This window comes from Chamaea fasciata, unplaced genomic scaffold, assembly GCF_029207755.1.
Source record: "Chamaea fasciata isolate MVZ Bird 193981 ecotype frontalis unplaced genomic scaffold, bChaFas1.0.hap1 SCAF_5, whole genome shotgun sequence".
NCBI classification, from domain to species: Eukaryota; Metazoa; Chordata; class Aves; order Passeriformes; family Sylviidae; genus Chamaea; species Chamaea fasciata.
In genome coordinates, this window is record NW_027094090.1 from 25,549,091 (window position 1) to 25,562,837 (window position 13,747).

General features: G+C 37.1%; 1 protein-coding gene across 3 annotated transcripts in view; it reads right to left on the reverse strand.

Annotated features, from left to right (window-relative positions):
- MDFIC (MyoD family inhibitor domain containing) overlaps positions 1-13,747 on the reverse strand; it is a 52,559-nt gene that overhangs the window by 7,305 nt on the left and 31,507 nt on the right. For all 3 annotated transcript variants that reach the window (XM_066183056.1, XM_066183057.1, XM_066183058.1), the window contains one exon: positions 8,771-9,046. In XM_066183056.1, coding sequence (XP_066039153.1) covers positions 8,771-9,046 — 276 coding nt within the window. The remainder of the gene's footprint in view (positions 1-8,770; positions 9,047-13,747) is intronic.

Genomic DNA, 13,747 nt, shown 5'->3' on the forward strand with positions numbered 1-13,747 from the left:
TCACTATATAAGAATGAGGACGTGAGGTGTGAACACTGTTTAGTGGCATACTTTAAAAAAAAAAAAATAGGTCCAAACCAGTAAGTTAGTAAGTTTACCTTAGTTCTTTTACCAAATGCTTCTGATTTCATCAAAACACTATTTCACATTTGCTAACTAGATCAAAGCTCCTATAAGCTATGCTAAATGGCATAAATTACAACAGTCTTGATCTGTAGACAATGCTAGTACGTTTTATTAGACTAACTCATGTTTGGGGGAAGAAAGGGGAGATTTCAGATATGCAAGCTTATCTTCAATTATTCTTTCATTTTGTCTGGGATGAAAGTTAGACCCAAAGTTAAAAGGGTCATCCCATCTGACATTTTTTAATACCAATGTAAGAGAAGGTGTTTCCTTAATCCTTTGGCATATCCCCAAAAGGCACAGATTTGTTAGGGAACTTCATTAAAACTGTTAAATAATGCCAAGGCAAAGAGAACCCAACCTACATATTCAAGTTTTTGCTGCTTTATTTCGTGTACACACACACAACCTGTGCTGATTTAACCAGAGTGGATACAGTAACATGTTACTGTAACAGTACATGCAACATCTACTATAACTGGATTTTAAATGTTACCACAGACAACATCCAGACAAAAAACAGGACTAAGATCCCTTCAAACTGTTTACACACTGTTATAAAAGCCCAGAAGGTTCCACTTCTAATTTTGCCCAGTTATAACAGCTATTCTCATTTAAGGAAAAGAAATAATATCAGGAAAAAAATAAAACTATTTTAATGTTTGCCCATGTCTTTAAACATTTGCATGTGCATACTACTTTTTACTTCTAAAACTTCTGCATACAGATATTAGCATGGTATCCAATTTCTTTCAAATACTGAAATATGCATTTATTTTCATTTCAATTTGCCTTGTATCATCTCCACTTCATTTTTATGAAAAGGTGCAGCTCTACTTAAAAGACAGATTTTTAAGAGAACTACCAACCATCAAAACTGTACAGGAAATGCAGAAGGTGAACTGAAAAATGCACACAGAAATGTATGTGCAGGCTGCTATGTGCTGCTTTTGTAATGTTTGACACTAACCTGTCACAAACCGACTCAAAAAGCTTTCATACCAAGAAGACAGGTCACATATGATAAAAGTTTTTCATGTCTACAGTGGTAAATAAGCTCACTTACAGGATGGTGACCTTGGTCAGCTTCTTACTAACTATATTCACCAAGTTCAGACAACTCAAAACAAATCTCCAGGCACTCTGCTGTCTCACAGAGAGAATCAAAAAGGGCAAACCCACAATCAAAGTGACAGCTGAGGTCTTCAGCAGGGGTTTACTGCGGGCCCCCGCAGAGCCCTGAACAGAAGCCCCAGCAGGTGCTACAGGCATCCTGCAGGCTGGCGGCGGCTGCGATGAACACACAGCGCCAGCGACAGAGAGCCCGCAGCTGGAGCAGCCCAGCACCAGCCAGAAACTACCCCGGCACCAGCCAGAAACCACCCCAGCACCAGGTTCCTAAAGGGCTGCAGAGGAGAGGAGCAAAATTCCAGAGCGGCGGCACACACTCCGTCACACCTCCCACTGCTCCTGCAACGGGGCTCGTGGGCAGGCTCTGCTACCCACTGTCTTTCTTTTGAGAAAAATCACTGCACCCAGGAAAATGTTCACAGGAAAGTAAGAAAAGGCAGAAAGAATGAACTGACATTTTGTATGGAATATGGTTATTTCTAGATAAAAGAGTGACATTTATTTAGACAGGGGAAAACATAGTTACAAAGCCTAGTATATGTGATATTTCACCATTTTAAATAAAAATCTATTATCTCTATTGAACAAGAAAATTAAAATATTGCCTGAACAGGCCAATCACACTGAACACATGGAAACTTCCATCAAAGCTTATATTCTAAGCTCTCAATACAGATATAAGCTCAGGAGTAAAATTATCCATTTTAAACATGCATACTAAGAAATCTGCTAATTTCCAATACCTAAGACTTCCTTAGAATATGAAGCCTCCATTGTCACTGCTCACCAATGCAAATACTGAGACAAGTTAGGTTAACTAGACTATTTCCTTATAAAATAGATGCTGTTGGAAGACCCTTTTTCCATTACAGGCCCTGTTTTCCATTCAGTCCTGTTAAAAAACATGTAAATTACCTTTCAAGACTTCTATGCAAAAATCCAATGTAAACCATACCTAAAACATATCACTCTTCAAAATGCATTCTTAAAAAACATACACTTCACCAGACAATAATGTTATTTGCCCACTGCCTGATTCACAAGTGTGTTCTGATACAACCTTGTCTAACAAAACCCCCTGGTTAGCACTTCATGCTCAGACACAAATCCACTTTGAACCAATTTCTAAAACATAACAAGTAAAATTTCAGCTGAAGTAGAGAGATAGCAGCAGCTTCCTAAATGCTACTTAATGTTACAGAATGGATTTCAGAAGTGTATGTATATTAAAAAAAGCCAGGTTGAGAGATGGCCAAAGATATTTCTGCAATGTTAGGCTATTGATGCACACTCTCATTGAATGTCAGTAAATAATATCAATCAAATGACTGAACAGTATATAAAAGAAAACTTACTGCTGCTCTGGTGTCCCTCAAGAGGAAAAAACCCAACACAACTCTATTGTAAATCATGCCCATTAAAGGAAAGTTTCCTGGAAACAATTTTTCCTATATAAATTTATACAAACCAAAGTAAAACACTCCTACTTCAAACAGAAGTCAGCCAGCACGTTAAGACAACTACTCATTACTCTCCATGTGTACGCACCTAGTGGCTCTTAAGACCCTGGCTTAATTCAAAGGCTATTGCTGGACTTGCTTTGTCTTCAGTTAAGCTTTCAGTATCACTTGGGATATTCTAATAAATTAATGTAGTCAGCAGCATGAGTTAAATAGTGCCCACCAACCCCATGCTTTGATTAAAAATCTAGAACAGATGAAGTTGCATTATACTAAAAAGAAGAGGGAGGGGGAGAAGGATGCCTTATTCAAATGCACCCCAAAACACTGGATTTAAAAAAACACCCACACTTTGGGTGAAATAGTTCATTGCATCTCTAAGCTCAGCACCACAAGAAGCACAGTGCAGAAAGCTGAGGAAGGTTGCTTCAGGCTTTGCTTCTGGGAGAGCATGAATGGTGACTTAAATGTGGTGGCAAGCCTGCACTGATTGTCCTTCCCCAGAGTCTCACCCCCATGCTGCAGGCTTTCCTTATCTAGCTCACTGCTGCATCTAGCCTTATTACACTTCCTAAAGACCTCTCCTGAAATAAACTCATTGTAAAGAAGATGCCTTCTAGTGCCTTTCTAATTTAGACAGCCTGAGAAGGAAGGAATAAAGAGTAGATCTCACGGTCCATACAGGAAGCAGGCTCATGATCTGTTCGGCATAGTTTAACAATCTACCGTTTCCAAATGAATACAGCAAGTGTGCATGCTCAAAGCCCTTTGAATGAAGTACCACATTAAACTGAAAATATCAAGTCACTGAAGTTGTGGGAACTTCCCTGCCAAACACAGTAACTTCTGAGATCACAACAACTTGACCAGAAGCAACAGCTTCACGTCAAAAATGAATTAAAACCTGTCCTTCATCCTTAACTTTTCATAAATGATTGCTTTGATTCAAAAACTGTATAACTTCAAGTTTCATAAAGATCTGGTAGGAAAGCCTGGTTTGGTTTCTAGAAAATAATAGGCACCTACCTAGGCCCCTCACTCCCTTAATTGAATTACTCTTCCATCCTTCCCCCTGCCCAACTACTTTCCTTTCCTCCTCCAACTCTGCATGTCATTATTACATACTTTCCACCACTCTCATGCACATACGTATGTATTCAGTTACTCCTCTGTCTTCATTTCCTGACATCTAGATCTACTGTTCTGCTGCCTCATTGATGTCTCCTTTAGACCTCCTCTCTTCTTTAAGTTTCTCTGGATAAGTCTGCATCTGGATCTGCATCAGAGCTCTGGATGTTCTGCATCTGAACACAGCAGCTAGACTGCCTTCCTTTTTACTCATTTACAATTGCTTTTCCATGTTTCCAAAGTGCTTTTCTCCATTGTTCATAACAAACAGGTTAAAAATACTAACAATTCTCTTTGCTAGTGGCCTACCAACTAGAATTCTGGAAGTACTGTGATACCTCTGGCATCAATAATTCAAAATATTATTAAAATTTCTTTGAGCTAAATTTTTTTTATTCCCAATATTCACTGAAACCTATCCAGTCCCTCTGAAAAATCTTTAGAACTGAAACACTGTTTAAAAACTGCTTTTTAGGAGTAAAACTCCAGCTATTTCATAATTCCTTTGGTTTTTTGTAGTGTAAGTTATGGAGCTGAGTAAGATTTCTTCAGGGACAATATGGATTAATAATTGATGTGGAGGAAAAGCAGAACTGGTGAGTGCACTCACACCCTCCTAAGTCTCACTGGATGTGAAAGTGTTTCTAACCAGCATATTCTGGAATGCTGACATGACCACATATACTACAGACTCACTTTAAAAAGGAGTTTTTAAAGCTTTTTTACTACTGCTACCGAAATGTTTGTTGCATTTCCTACACAAGTTCACCTCAAAAAGCTCACAAGATGTAACCCACAGCACAAGTGGAGTTTTCAGCTGGAACAATTAATAAAAGAGTTCTTAGCTGTAGCGGGTGGATTTTTGAGGGGTGGTAGACTGGGAGGTTTCATAGCTGGTGTTAGGACTGCCTAGTACTTTGGGGACCAACAAGTGCAGTAACCAACCTTCATGGGAAGACCTGCTGCCCAGGGTAAAATAATATTGAACTTCATTTAGCTTTCTAGTATATATACTGAAAGCTGCAGTATATGAAGCAGAACACTACATTTTAAATAAGCATGAGCCCAAATATGCTCCTGTGCAGGATGGGGTGCAAGCCCATCATGTTTCTTGATTCCATCCTGCTTCAAGCCCTTCCAGGCTCTCTGTTCTGTCAATAGATACAATATTCTAGAGCAAAGTATTAGACCTCGAAAAACTTTGCGTTACAGCCAAGTGTGGTGCTACAGAAATATTCACATCTTGTCTTTTAAGATGAATCAAGAAGAATGAGGCTTTTAGGAGGGAGTAAGAAAAAATATTTTCTCTTTCCTGTACTTTAAACTCAGCTTGACAGCCAGAATTTTTACTTCTCTTCCTTCTGAGGACATAATTTTTCCTTTTCTCTGGCCACTTTCCTTCACTTAATTCAGTAAGTCTCCTGACTGACAACAGACAAGAACACTCAAGGAGAAAGACAATGCAGATGAAGTAAAAGTACATGGTGTGTATTTTCAGGTTTAAAAAACCAAACAAGACTAGCAATTAGATTATAAAATCCAAGGTACTATATAAAGAATAGGAAAATTAAAGTGAATTGAAATATCTCAAAGTGTACAAGTTTACCTTATTTCTTTCTACTAAAACTTCCCGGATGCTATAGTAAACTAAGCAGGTGAGTTAAATTGGGTGATTATTACTCACAGTACAAAATAACTATTGTTTGTCTCTTTCTGCATAAGACCATTTAAAAAACTGCCTAAAAGTTATATATTACACTATATATATATATGTGCCTGAATACAAATACACACCTTCAAGTAAATTCAAACCCAGCAACGCTTCAGCAGTAACCAGTGCCTTATGAGGTTAACATGGTACAAGTTAAAGGAAAGTCAAGTAGTTATGCAACGTCACAAATAATTTTCAATAGCTTTGTATCTTTTCCATCTTCCTGTAAGCTGTCAATAGCCTCTACAGAAATGTCACTGAATCAGACGAGGCAACTGCTCAGAAAAACGCCTCTTTGCCCAAAAATGTTCATTATACAAAGAAGCTGCGGAAGTTGCGCTCAAATTAAGTTGTGTATACCATTTTGAAAGAATGTCTGTGCAATCCTCAGACACTGAACTTATTAATACACTCTTCTGGCTTAGTAAAATTATAAACATATATATATATATATATATGCATATATTCCTGATTTAAATGGAATTACAGCCCTTTAAACAAGTAACCAGGGTAATTATATGAGGTTTTTGTAATGCAGTCTTCCAGAAGTAGTCATAAGGGGTTAACATGACTTGTAGTAATAGCACAATTATTTTTAAGCTACCAATAAATCGTGTTTCCCTTAAACAGTGAGCTCTTCTTTGTGCTAATTTAGATATTTCAAGGAACTGTTGCCAGATTTTCTGATTGTGCATCTTCTAAAAAACTGAGATGACAGAACAAATAAAGTATATATTGATACTTCCTGAAAGGCAACAGCTTGATAGTACTACCTGTAGTTTATAGTTTTGTCATGTAGCCCCATAGGGTACCTGACTGAAAAGCTGAAGAAGCTGTCAGAATGCTTGTACATGTGTGCATGTAGACATATTTACACAAACAGAAAACAGGACTGGCAGAGAACTGTAATGCAAAATAAATTTCAAAACCAGAAAATCACTTTTAAAAACAAACATTCCCTCACGGGCATATTTTAATACACCAGACATGCTTTAATCATTGCACAGTAAAACCTGTGCTTTGCTCAGATTGAGTGAAAGAAAACTTTGAGCTGCAGACATTTGCAGAACGGGACAAGCTACTCAGGGCACATATCCGAGTTCTCACATTCAAAAGGAGAACGTTACAATACCAGATGAACAGTGCTGACTGTATTTAACCTTAGCTGTTAGGTGACTTGTGAAATTGAGTGTGACAATAGGACTATCCTTTTGTGCTTTGAAAGAATGCAACTTATAAAGTGTGACAACACTACTTAATTATCTATATTTTAATCAGATATGCCTTTAAGGGTAACAACATTTCTACTGTATATAAAAATATTGCATGATGGCAGTTTCGGGCAACTAACACAAATGTGTTGGATATTAAAATCAAACATTAGAATTTAAAGCTAAATCTGAAGATATTAATTTTCTCCTCAATAACTTAGTAATTTGACATAATTATGTTCAGTTATTAAACAGAAAAAACCCCAAACAACTGTTTTTATGACAGAATAATTTTAAAAGAAAAAAGGAAATGTTTGCCTTAATTAATTGTATAGGGGAATGAACAGGGCAAGCGCTGTCTCTGAAACAACAGTTTGTTGTTTTTTTCAGAGGTTGAATTTCCTAAAATTCAGAGGCCTGCACTTTATTTCAGTCACATGAACAGATCTAGGATTCTTAAGATACCGTCTTTTCAAAGTGCACTAAGGAGAACCATATAAGGATATTTCACAAAACAGAAAAGGGAATACAGGAAGTATGAAGTTGTGATTTTGGAAAGAAAAATGTCAGAGGAATAAAAGTGCAACAGAAAAGTAACAGTAGATTCCTGAAGATAAACATGAAAATAAACAATAGCAAGGGGGACGAGCTCATAGAAGGATTTGACTGAAGCTGTTCTTGATGTTACTACACAGATTCACTGAGCAAGTTTGACTAAAGTAGGTGAAGTCAAAAGGAGTTACTCCTGACATCAGTAGGCTTCATTGAGGCCGCTACATGCTGTCCTTCTGATCCCTCATCCTTTTCATCTAGGCTGAGAATCCTCCCCATTTCACTGAACACTACCATCTCTCACTTCTCTAAGAATCTGTGTCTGTCCCCTCCCTCTAGAGGTGGTTTTTTTTTAAACCAGTCACATCTATGCCTGCCTCAAACCAATAAAATTTCTAGAGTCTCTACATGAAATACTCCCCCGCAGCCCCCCCCTCCCCCCCCGGGACTAGCTCTTGAGAGGCTTTGGAGGGATACCTCAGAGGGACAGGACAAAAGACTCCAAAAGAGGTGCTTACCCCAGGATTATTCCAAGGCATTTATTCCCGAAGGGTTCCAGGGGCCAAGAGAGTGAACAAAGAAGTACAAGGGCCTTATCTAGTCTCCCACTCTGGGAGGACAGCTGGCACTCAGCCAATTAGGTCAAGAAAGGTAGGGAGGGTCATTCTATGTGGTAAGGAAGTTCCAGGGGGTCAAAGGGAGAAACCATTCCCCTAAAGAATCACAACATCTACACTCTCCTTGTTAAGGACAGCAGCAAAGTCCATTGAGTATATTAGTGCTAATAGGAAGAAAGTGGATTGAGAAGCTCAGAAACTCGGGAACCATGAGTGTAAATGCAAACAGTGAGAGCACAGTGACACAGCTAAAACATAAGACAAATTACTTACTTTTGCTTATTTAAGCTATGCAGGAGTAGGAAGCTTTTTTGTGCACGTTACCTACATCCCAAATATAGCATAAGGCACACCGAACACTGAAGCACAGGTCATTGTTTTATTATCTAGTGTTCAGACCTCACAACTAGTCAGGATATCAGCTAACAGAACATTTCAAAAGCAAAGTCTACCCTTATGGAGCCCGCCATTACTGGATTTAAATATTTACTGTGCTTTGAACTAGTAGTACTTTAATGGGGTTTTTTTCTGGTGCATGTGTGACAATGTTGACAGGAGTTCCCATCAGTTCAGGATACTAAGTACAGAGACTAAAATATTATCAGATCATGTTGACCAAACGTTTGAAAGCAAGAACTCTCCCATTCCTTCCCTTTGCTTCAGATACTTAATATTTTCCTTTGGGAAAGAAGCTTGTCTTTTATCTAATAACTTCTATTTGTTTCTGGAGCATGAGTCACACTCTTCAATTATTTTCAGTTGATTGTATAATTTTTACTGAGGTTTGGTTGGTCTTTATTCAGTTTGGTTTTTTTAATAAGAATATTAGCTTACCTTCTGGTGAAGTACCTGGCTTTTGAGAAAACACAGAGCTTAATTTACTCTTCTTGCTGCTGTTGCTGTTGACAGACAAGGTAGATTGAATTTTTCTGTGCATTTTTTCTGAAACAGGAGATGAAATCTTTCTGTTGTCTGCAGGCATAAGCTTGACCCCGTTGTGAATTCCACTTCCATTACTCAGACACGCATGGCCATTTTGGATTTTGCCACTTTCTTCCTCACTCCTTTCCAGTGCTGAAGTACTTGGCTGAGGCAAACGCTGAGGTTGTGCTTAAAGTACAAGAAAGAAAGGGTTAATTAAAATTGTAAATTGATACCTGAACATTTTAGGCTAGACTGGGAATGCAATGTTTCTTGCTCTTATTGATCTAAAACCAGACTGACAAGTAAACATTCCTTCATCAAGACCAATAAAGCAAAAAGTATCTCTAGATCAAAAATAATTATTAGGTACTCAAAAAAGCACCTCATGTCTGTATGAGGCCTAGATTCCCCATTTGACAATGCAAGGAAAGGCTTGCAAGGCTCTGTGAACTACACAGAGAGAATAATGCAGACAATTTAAAGAAAGGGAAAAAAGTCAAGACTGGGAATGAATGTAACAAAACTGAGATAAACTTGTCTTGAGGGAATCAAATGAATAATGGGTGAAACATGCCCAAATGACAGAAAAACCGTAGGAGTAAACATACAGGCGGCATGGGTTAAGATGCAAGTTGGCCAACCTGCCAGCCTTCAGAAAATAACCTGAGTGATATGGTAGGGGTCCCCTGACACTCAACCATCACCGACCGGTATATTCGAGAAGAACAGGAATATCCAGGTAACTTACAAGTTTGAGCTTCAATTCATAAAGATCGTGGATTACTCAGAAGTACAAAACCAATCAAAATCTGGTGGTGTGGAAGAGGTAACCAGAAGGAACACGCATTCAAACACAACAGAGCTGTGGTAAGCCAGAGTACCCCCCTCCATATTCTTCAACAAAGATTCACTAGTTTAGAAATGGCTGTAATAGGCCAGTTAGGGATTTAATGGAAACACTAAAATGCTCAAAGAAAAAAAACCAAACCTGTCAAGGCAAGAATCTGCAGTGACCGGCTAAGCCTCGGAAAGTACATTATAAACTCATTCTAATGAGTAAGCATGAAACTTGGCCATTCTGTGTTGAGCTACTGTAACATAAAGGACAATATTTTTAACAGCATGGAAAATGGATTTCCTATGTATTCTTTAATCTGGAACTGAAGAAAAGTTGTATGATTTTTTAATGGAAAGCTTTGTAATAAGAAAAAGTGGTTTCAATTTAACATTTCTTATTTAGAAAAAAAATGCAGATTTTGTGGGGGAAAACTAATTAAACTGTAAACACAGTAACACAACAAGATTTCACAATCAAAAAGCATCAGCCCAACCACCTCTCCTCATCAAAACACTACTGCATCATGCCTGGATGCAAAGAGGTTTTCAGACAGTCCAATCTTCACTTATTTAAAAATGTTATGTCAAAGAAAAAGTCCAGATTCCATTAGATATCCAATGGACAAGAAATTAGTGCCAGCATTAAGGAAAGAACAGTGCTGCAGTTCATTCTCTGTTCAGAAGGTTCATATCCATTTCCTTATGTTTTCACAGTATCAAGGTAAAAATATATATAGATAATTACAGGTAGCTTGTTCTAAAGGAAACAACTCCATTGACCACTTCAGGTACTAGGTAACAAATTTTCCAAAAAATACTACCGGGACAAACAGAACAACATGGTTTCTAAAAGGACTCAGTTCTAAATTTGTCTAACAAACCCCCAGTGCTTTCCTTCTATCCAGAACACTAACACCATTCTCAAGTTGCTTTCTCCACTATCATAAACTTTTTCAGAATAAACTTCACACAAATCTTAAACTTTATGTTCTGGTTACACTCACAGGCAAAAAAGGAACCTTTTTCGTAATAGTTAAAATATGAACAGGTTCATGCTTTTCTTGGTATTTTTTTATTTACTGCCACTAATGTTTTCAGAAGATAGCCTTAACTGCCCAAATTTATCTAGGTCAGAGTAACCCTGCTTGAACCTACTTGACCAAAGTGATAATTTTCCGTTGCAGGGAAGAAAGGGAGGGCTGGGGGAAACATTAGTGTTTTAGACTCCCCAAAGATGTTACAGGGAATACAAAGATCACTCCCTTCCATTACCAGTAGTAACTGCTCAGAAACTTCCAAGCCAACAAAACAGGAGCACACTATCTGAGACCAGAAGAACTAACTGTTGCTCAAAGGCTTTTTTATTGACAATGCTGAAACTGCTTCTCCTTCGGTTTTGCATTAGTGTTTGTAAAACCTACAAACAGAAGAATAAGAAGGCACTTTCTTCACTTTGGAATTCAATTTGTGCTATTGATGCCTTGAGAAACTACCAAGAACAAAGGCTAGACGGCATTAAAGAAATAAAGTAGGTATTTATGAAAAGCCCTTTAAAGGATACACCTTGGGCAGTACAAGAGCCTGGTGAGGCTACGCCCAAGATGGATGACCAGCCACAAGTTTTCATACTTTTGTAAGTTTTGGTCCGTTTACATGTTTGGGTTAATTGTCCAATTACAGCTTCAGGTTATGAAGTCCCATCCTCCCAGTCTGCTCTCCTCAGTTCGATGCTGTTTATGCTTTTGGGCCTGAAGCTGCAATGGTGTCCTTGGTTCACTGGCTGGAAAAGGATTGTTTTGTCTAACTAAACTGTGAGGAGAACTTGCTAACACTTCATATGAAGTTCAGAGCTATATACTAATGCAGTACATAATCTGGAAAATAAGAAAGCTAAAACTTAAGGGATCACTATCTATTTGGTTAACATTTCCAAACTGTCATAAAGGTCCCAAAACAAATTTTTAGGGAATTTTCTCCTATTTGAATAAGTATTATTAAAAGTATACTACCAGGAACCCTTCACGTAGATCCTCTTTCCATGTATGTGCAAAATTTTTTTTTTAATATTAAATGCTGTTAATTCCATTTTAAAAATAGTCACTGTAGACCTAATCATAGTCAAAAATCTTTGCCAATATCAAAAAAAAATTTATTCTCTAAAATTCAGTGTTTATGTCCACAGCACCCCATAGTTTTATCTTCATCATCCCACTTAAATGCAAATTTTGTAATTAAGGAACAGTATTTTTCATGTTTCATGTAATGTTTCCTCTCCCTGCATTGCCTATGATTCCCTGCTGTGGAGTAGTGCAGTTGTACCAACGAACTAGAATTGCTGCTAGGGAGCAGTTAACCATCCTCAATAAACAAGCAATAGACTTTTCTAAAAATTCTCTATCTCTGGATGTCAGTTTATAAAACTGACATCTATGACCTAAGCCAGTTTAATTAGTGGTGGCAGCTTACAAATCGTTTGTATATTTTGGGGGCTTTGCTACAATATAGTAACTGGACAAAACATCCAAAATTCAATATTCAAAATTAGGTGTGTTTCTATCAAACTGTGGGTAAATGGAAAATTCTGGAAATCTGAACAGTTATAGGTTTTTGCTTTTATTATTATTTTCAGTAAGGGTTTGGGAACTTTTCTATGTTTTTTTTAATTCTAATTTTTTTATTAAGTAATCCTTTTCCCAAAGTACTCTTACTTGAGTCTTTTAGCATTAACATACAACTTTTTAGCTGACTGGCTTTACAGCATTCACGTGTGATACGCAGGTCAAATCAAAATGGAATAAAACCCCAAATGTATTAGTTATCTCAATTTAAATTTATTTTAACTTTATTGATAATTTTGCACTAGGGAGACTTGAATCTTATGGTTAAAACACACTTGAAACCAATTAGGAACCATATGACCGCATTCTAGCATAAAGAACAAAAGGAATTGACAGTTCGGAGATTAAACCACAACCACTCAGTTTAGAACAGAAATATTTTTACCTTATTTTTTAAAGGTTGTGTATATCTTAAAAAAAAAAAAAAAAAAAAAAAAAAGGTGTAATATGGAGAACGACACAATGCTTCTTAAAACACAGTGATACCCAGGGACTCTCACTCTCTCTTTAATGATCCACTACTCTCATTCAGCTGTCTTTCTTTTTTCAAATCTTTACATATGTGACAGCTCTCAAAAGTAGACCATAGACCATCTGGCATTTTCCGAGGTGTAACTTGTGCAAATTCAGCTCTACTGGGAACACAATGCTATCTTCTGCCTGCGTTATAAAAGATACAATAGAATGTAGAACTTATGAGTTGTTTTGAATTATTCATTTTTTGCCTGTATATTCAAGAAATTTTACAAACTCTGCATTTTGTACTACATAATCACATGCGTTAAAGGTACAAAGAAACTTTTTGACACCTCTTTTCTACAGAAAGATGGCATTTTGTTTGATATGTGAACATTCAGCGCCTGTTATATCATTCTAAACAGGCCGTGTGCTGCTACAAAAGATCCCATTTTACACTCTATGTATGAGCAAAAATGTTATTCTTGATATTCACTAACTAATGCAATACACATCAAAATTTCAAATGTGTGTTGGATGAACATTCAGCATCATCAAATCAGGATGGTACTGGTCACTCACTATATGTTAAAGATTTAAGAAAAAATCATTCCTCAGACAACATAGAAAAATTGTCATTTCAAACATCTACAATAAGTAGTTTCAAAATGTCCTAAGAAACACCAGGCTTTTCAGGTTAATATGTTTTTAATCTTTGGCAAAACCAGTAGATTTAAGTCAATATTTTATACAGTGCTAACACTAGTGGATTTTCAATAAGAATGATAAATATTAGATTAATGATTCAATAGACTGAATCTTTTTTGATAGAAAACTAGCAGATAATAGTAATAACTGCACATGAATCTGCCGCCTGTGGAAAAGCAATAAAAGGGCAATATATTGCAATAGCATATAATCTATCAGCGTGTTTCACACTTCTTGTCATTGGTTTCCTAGCAAAGTGGGCCTTAGT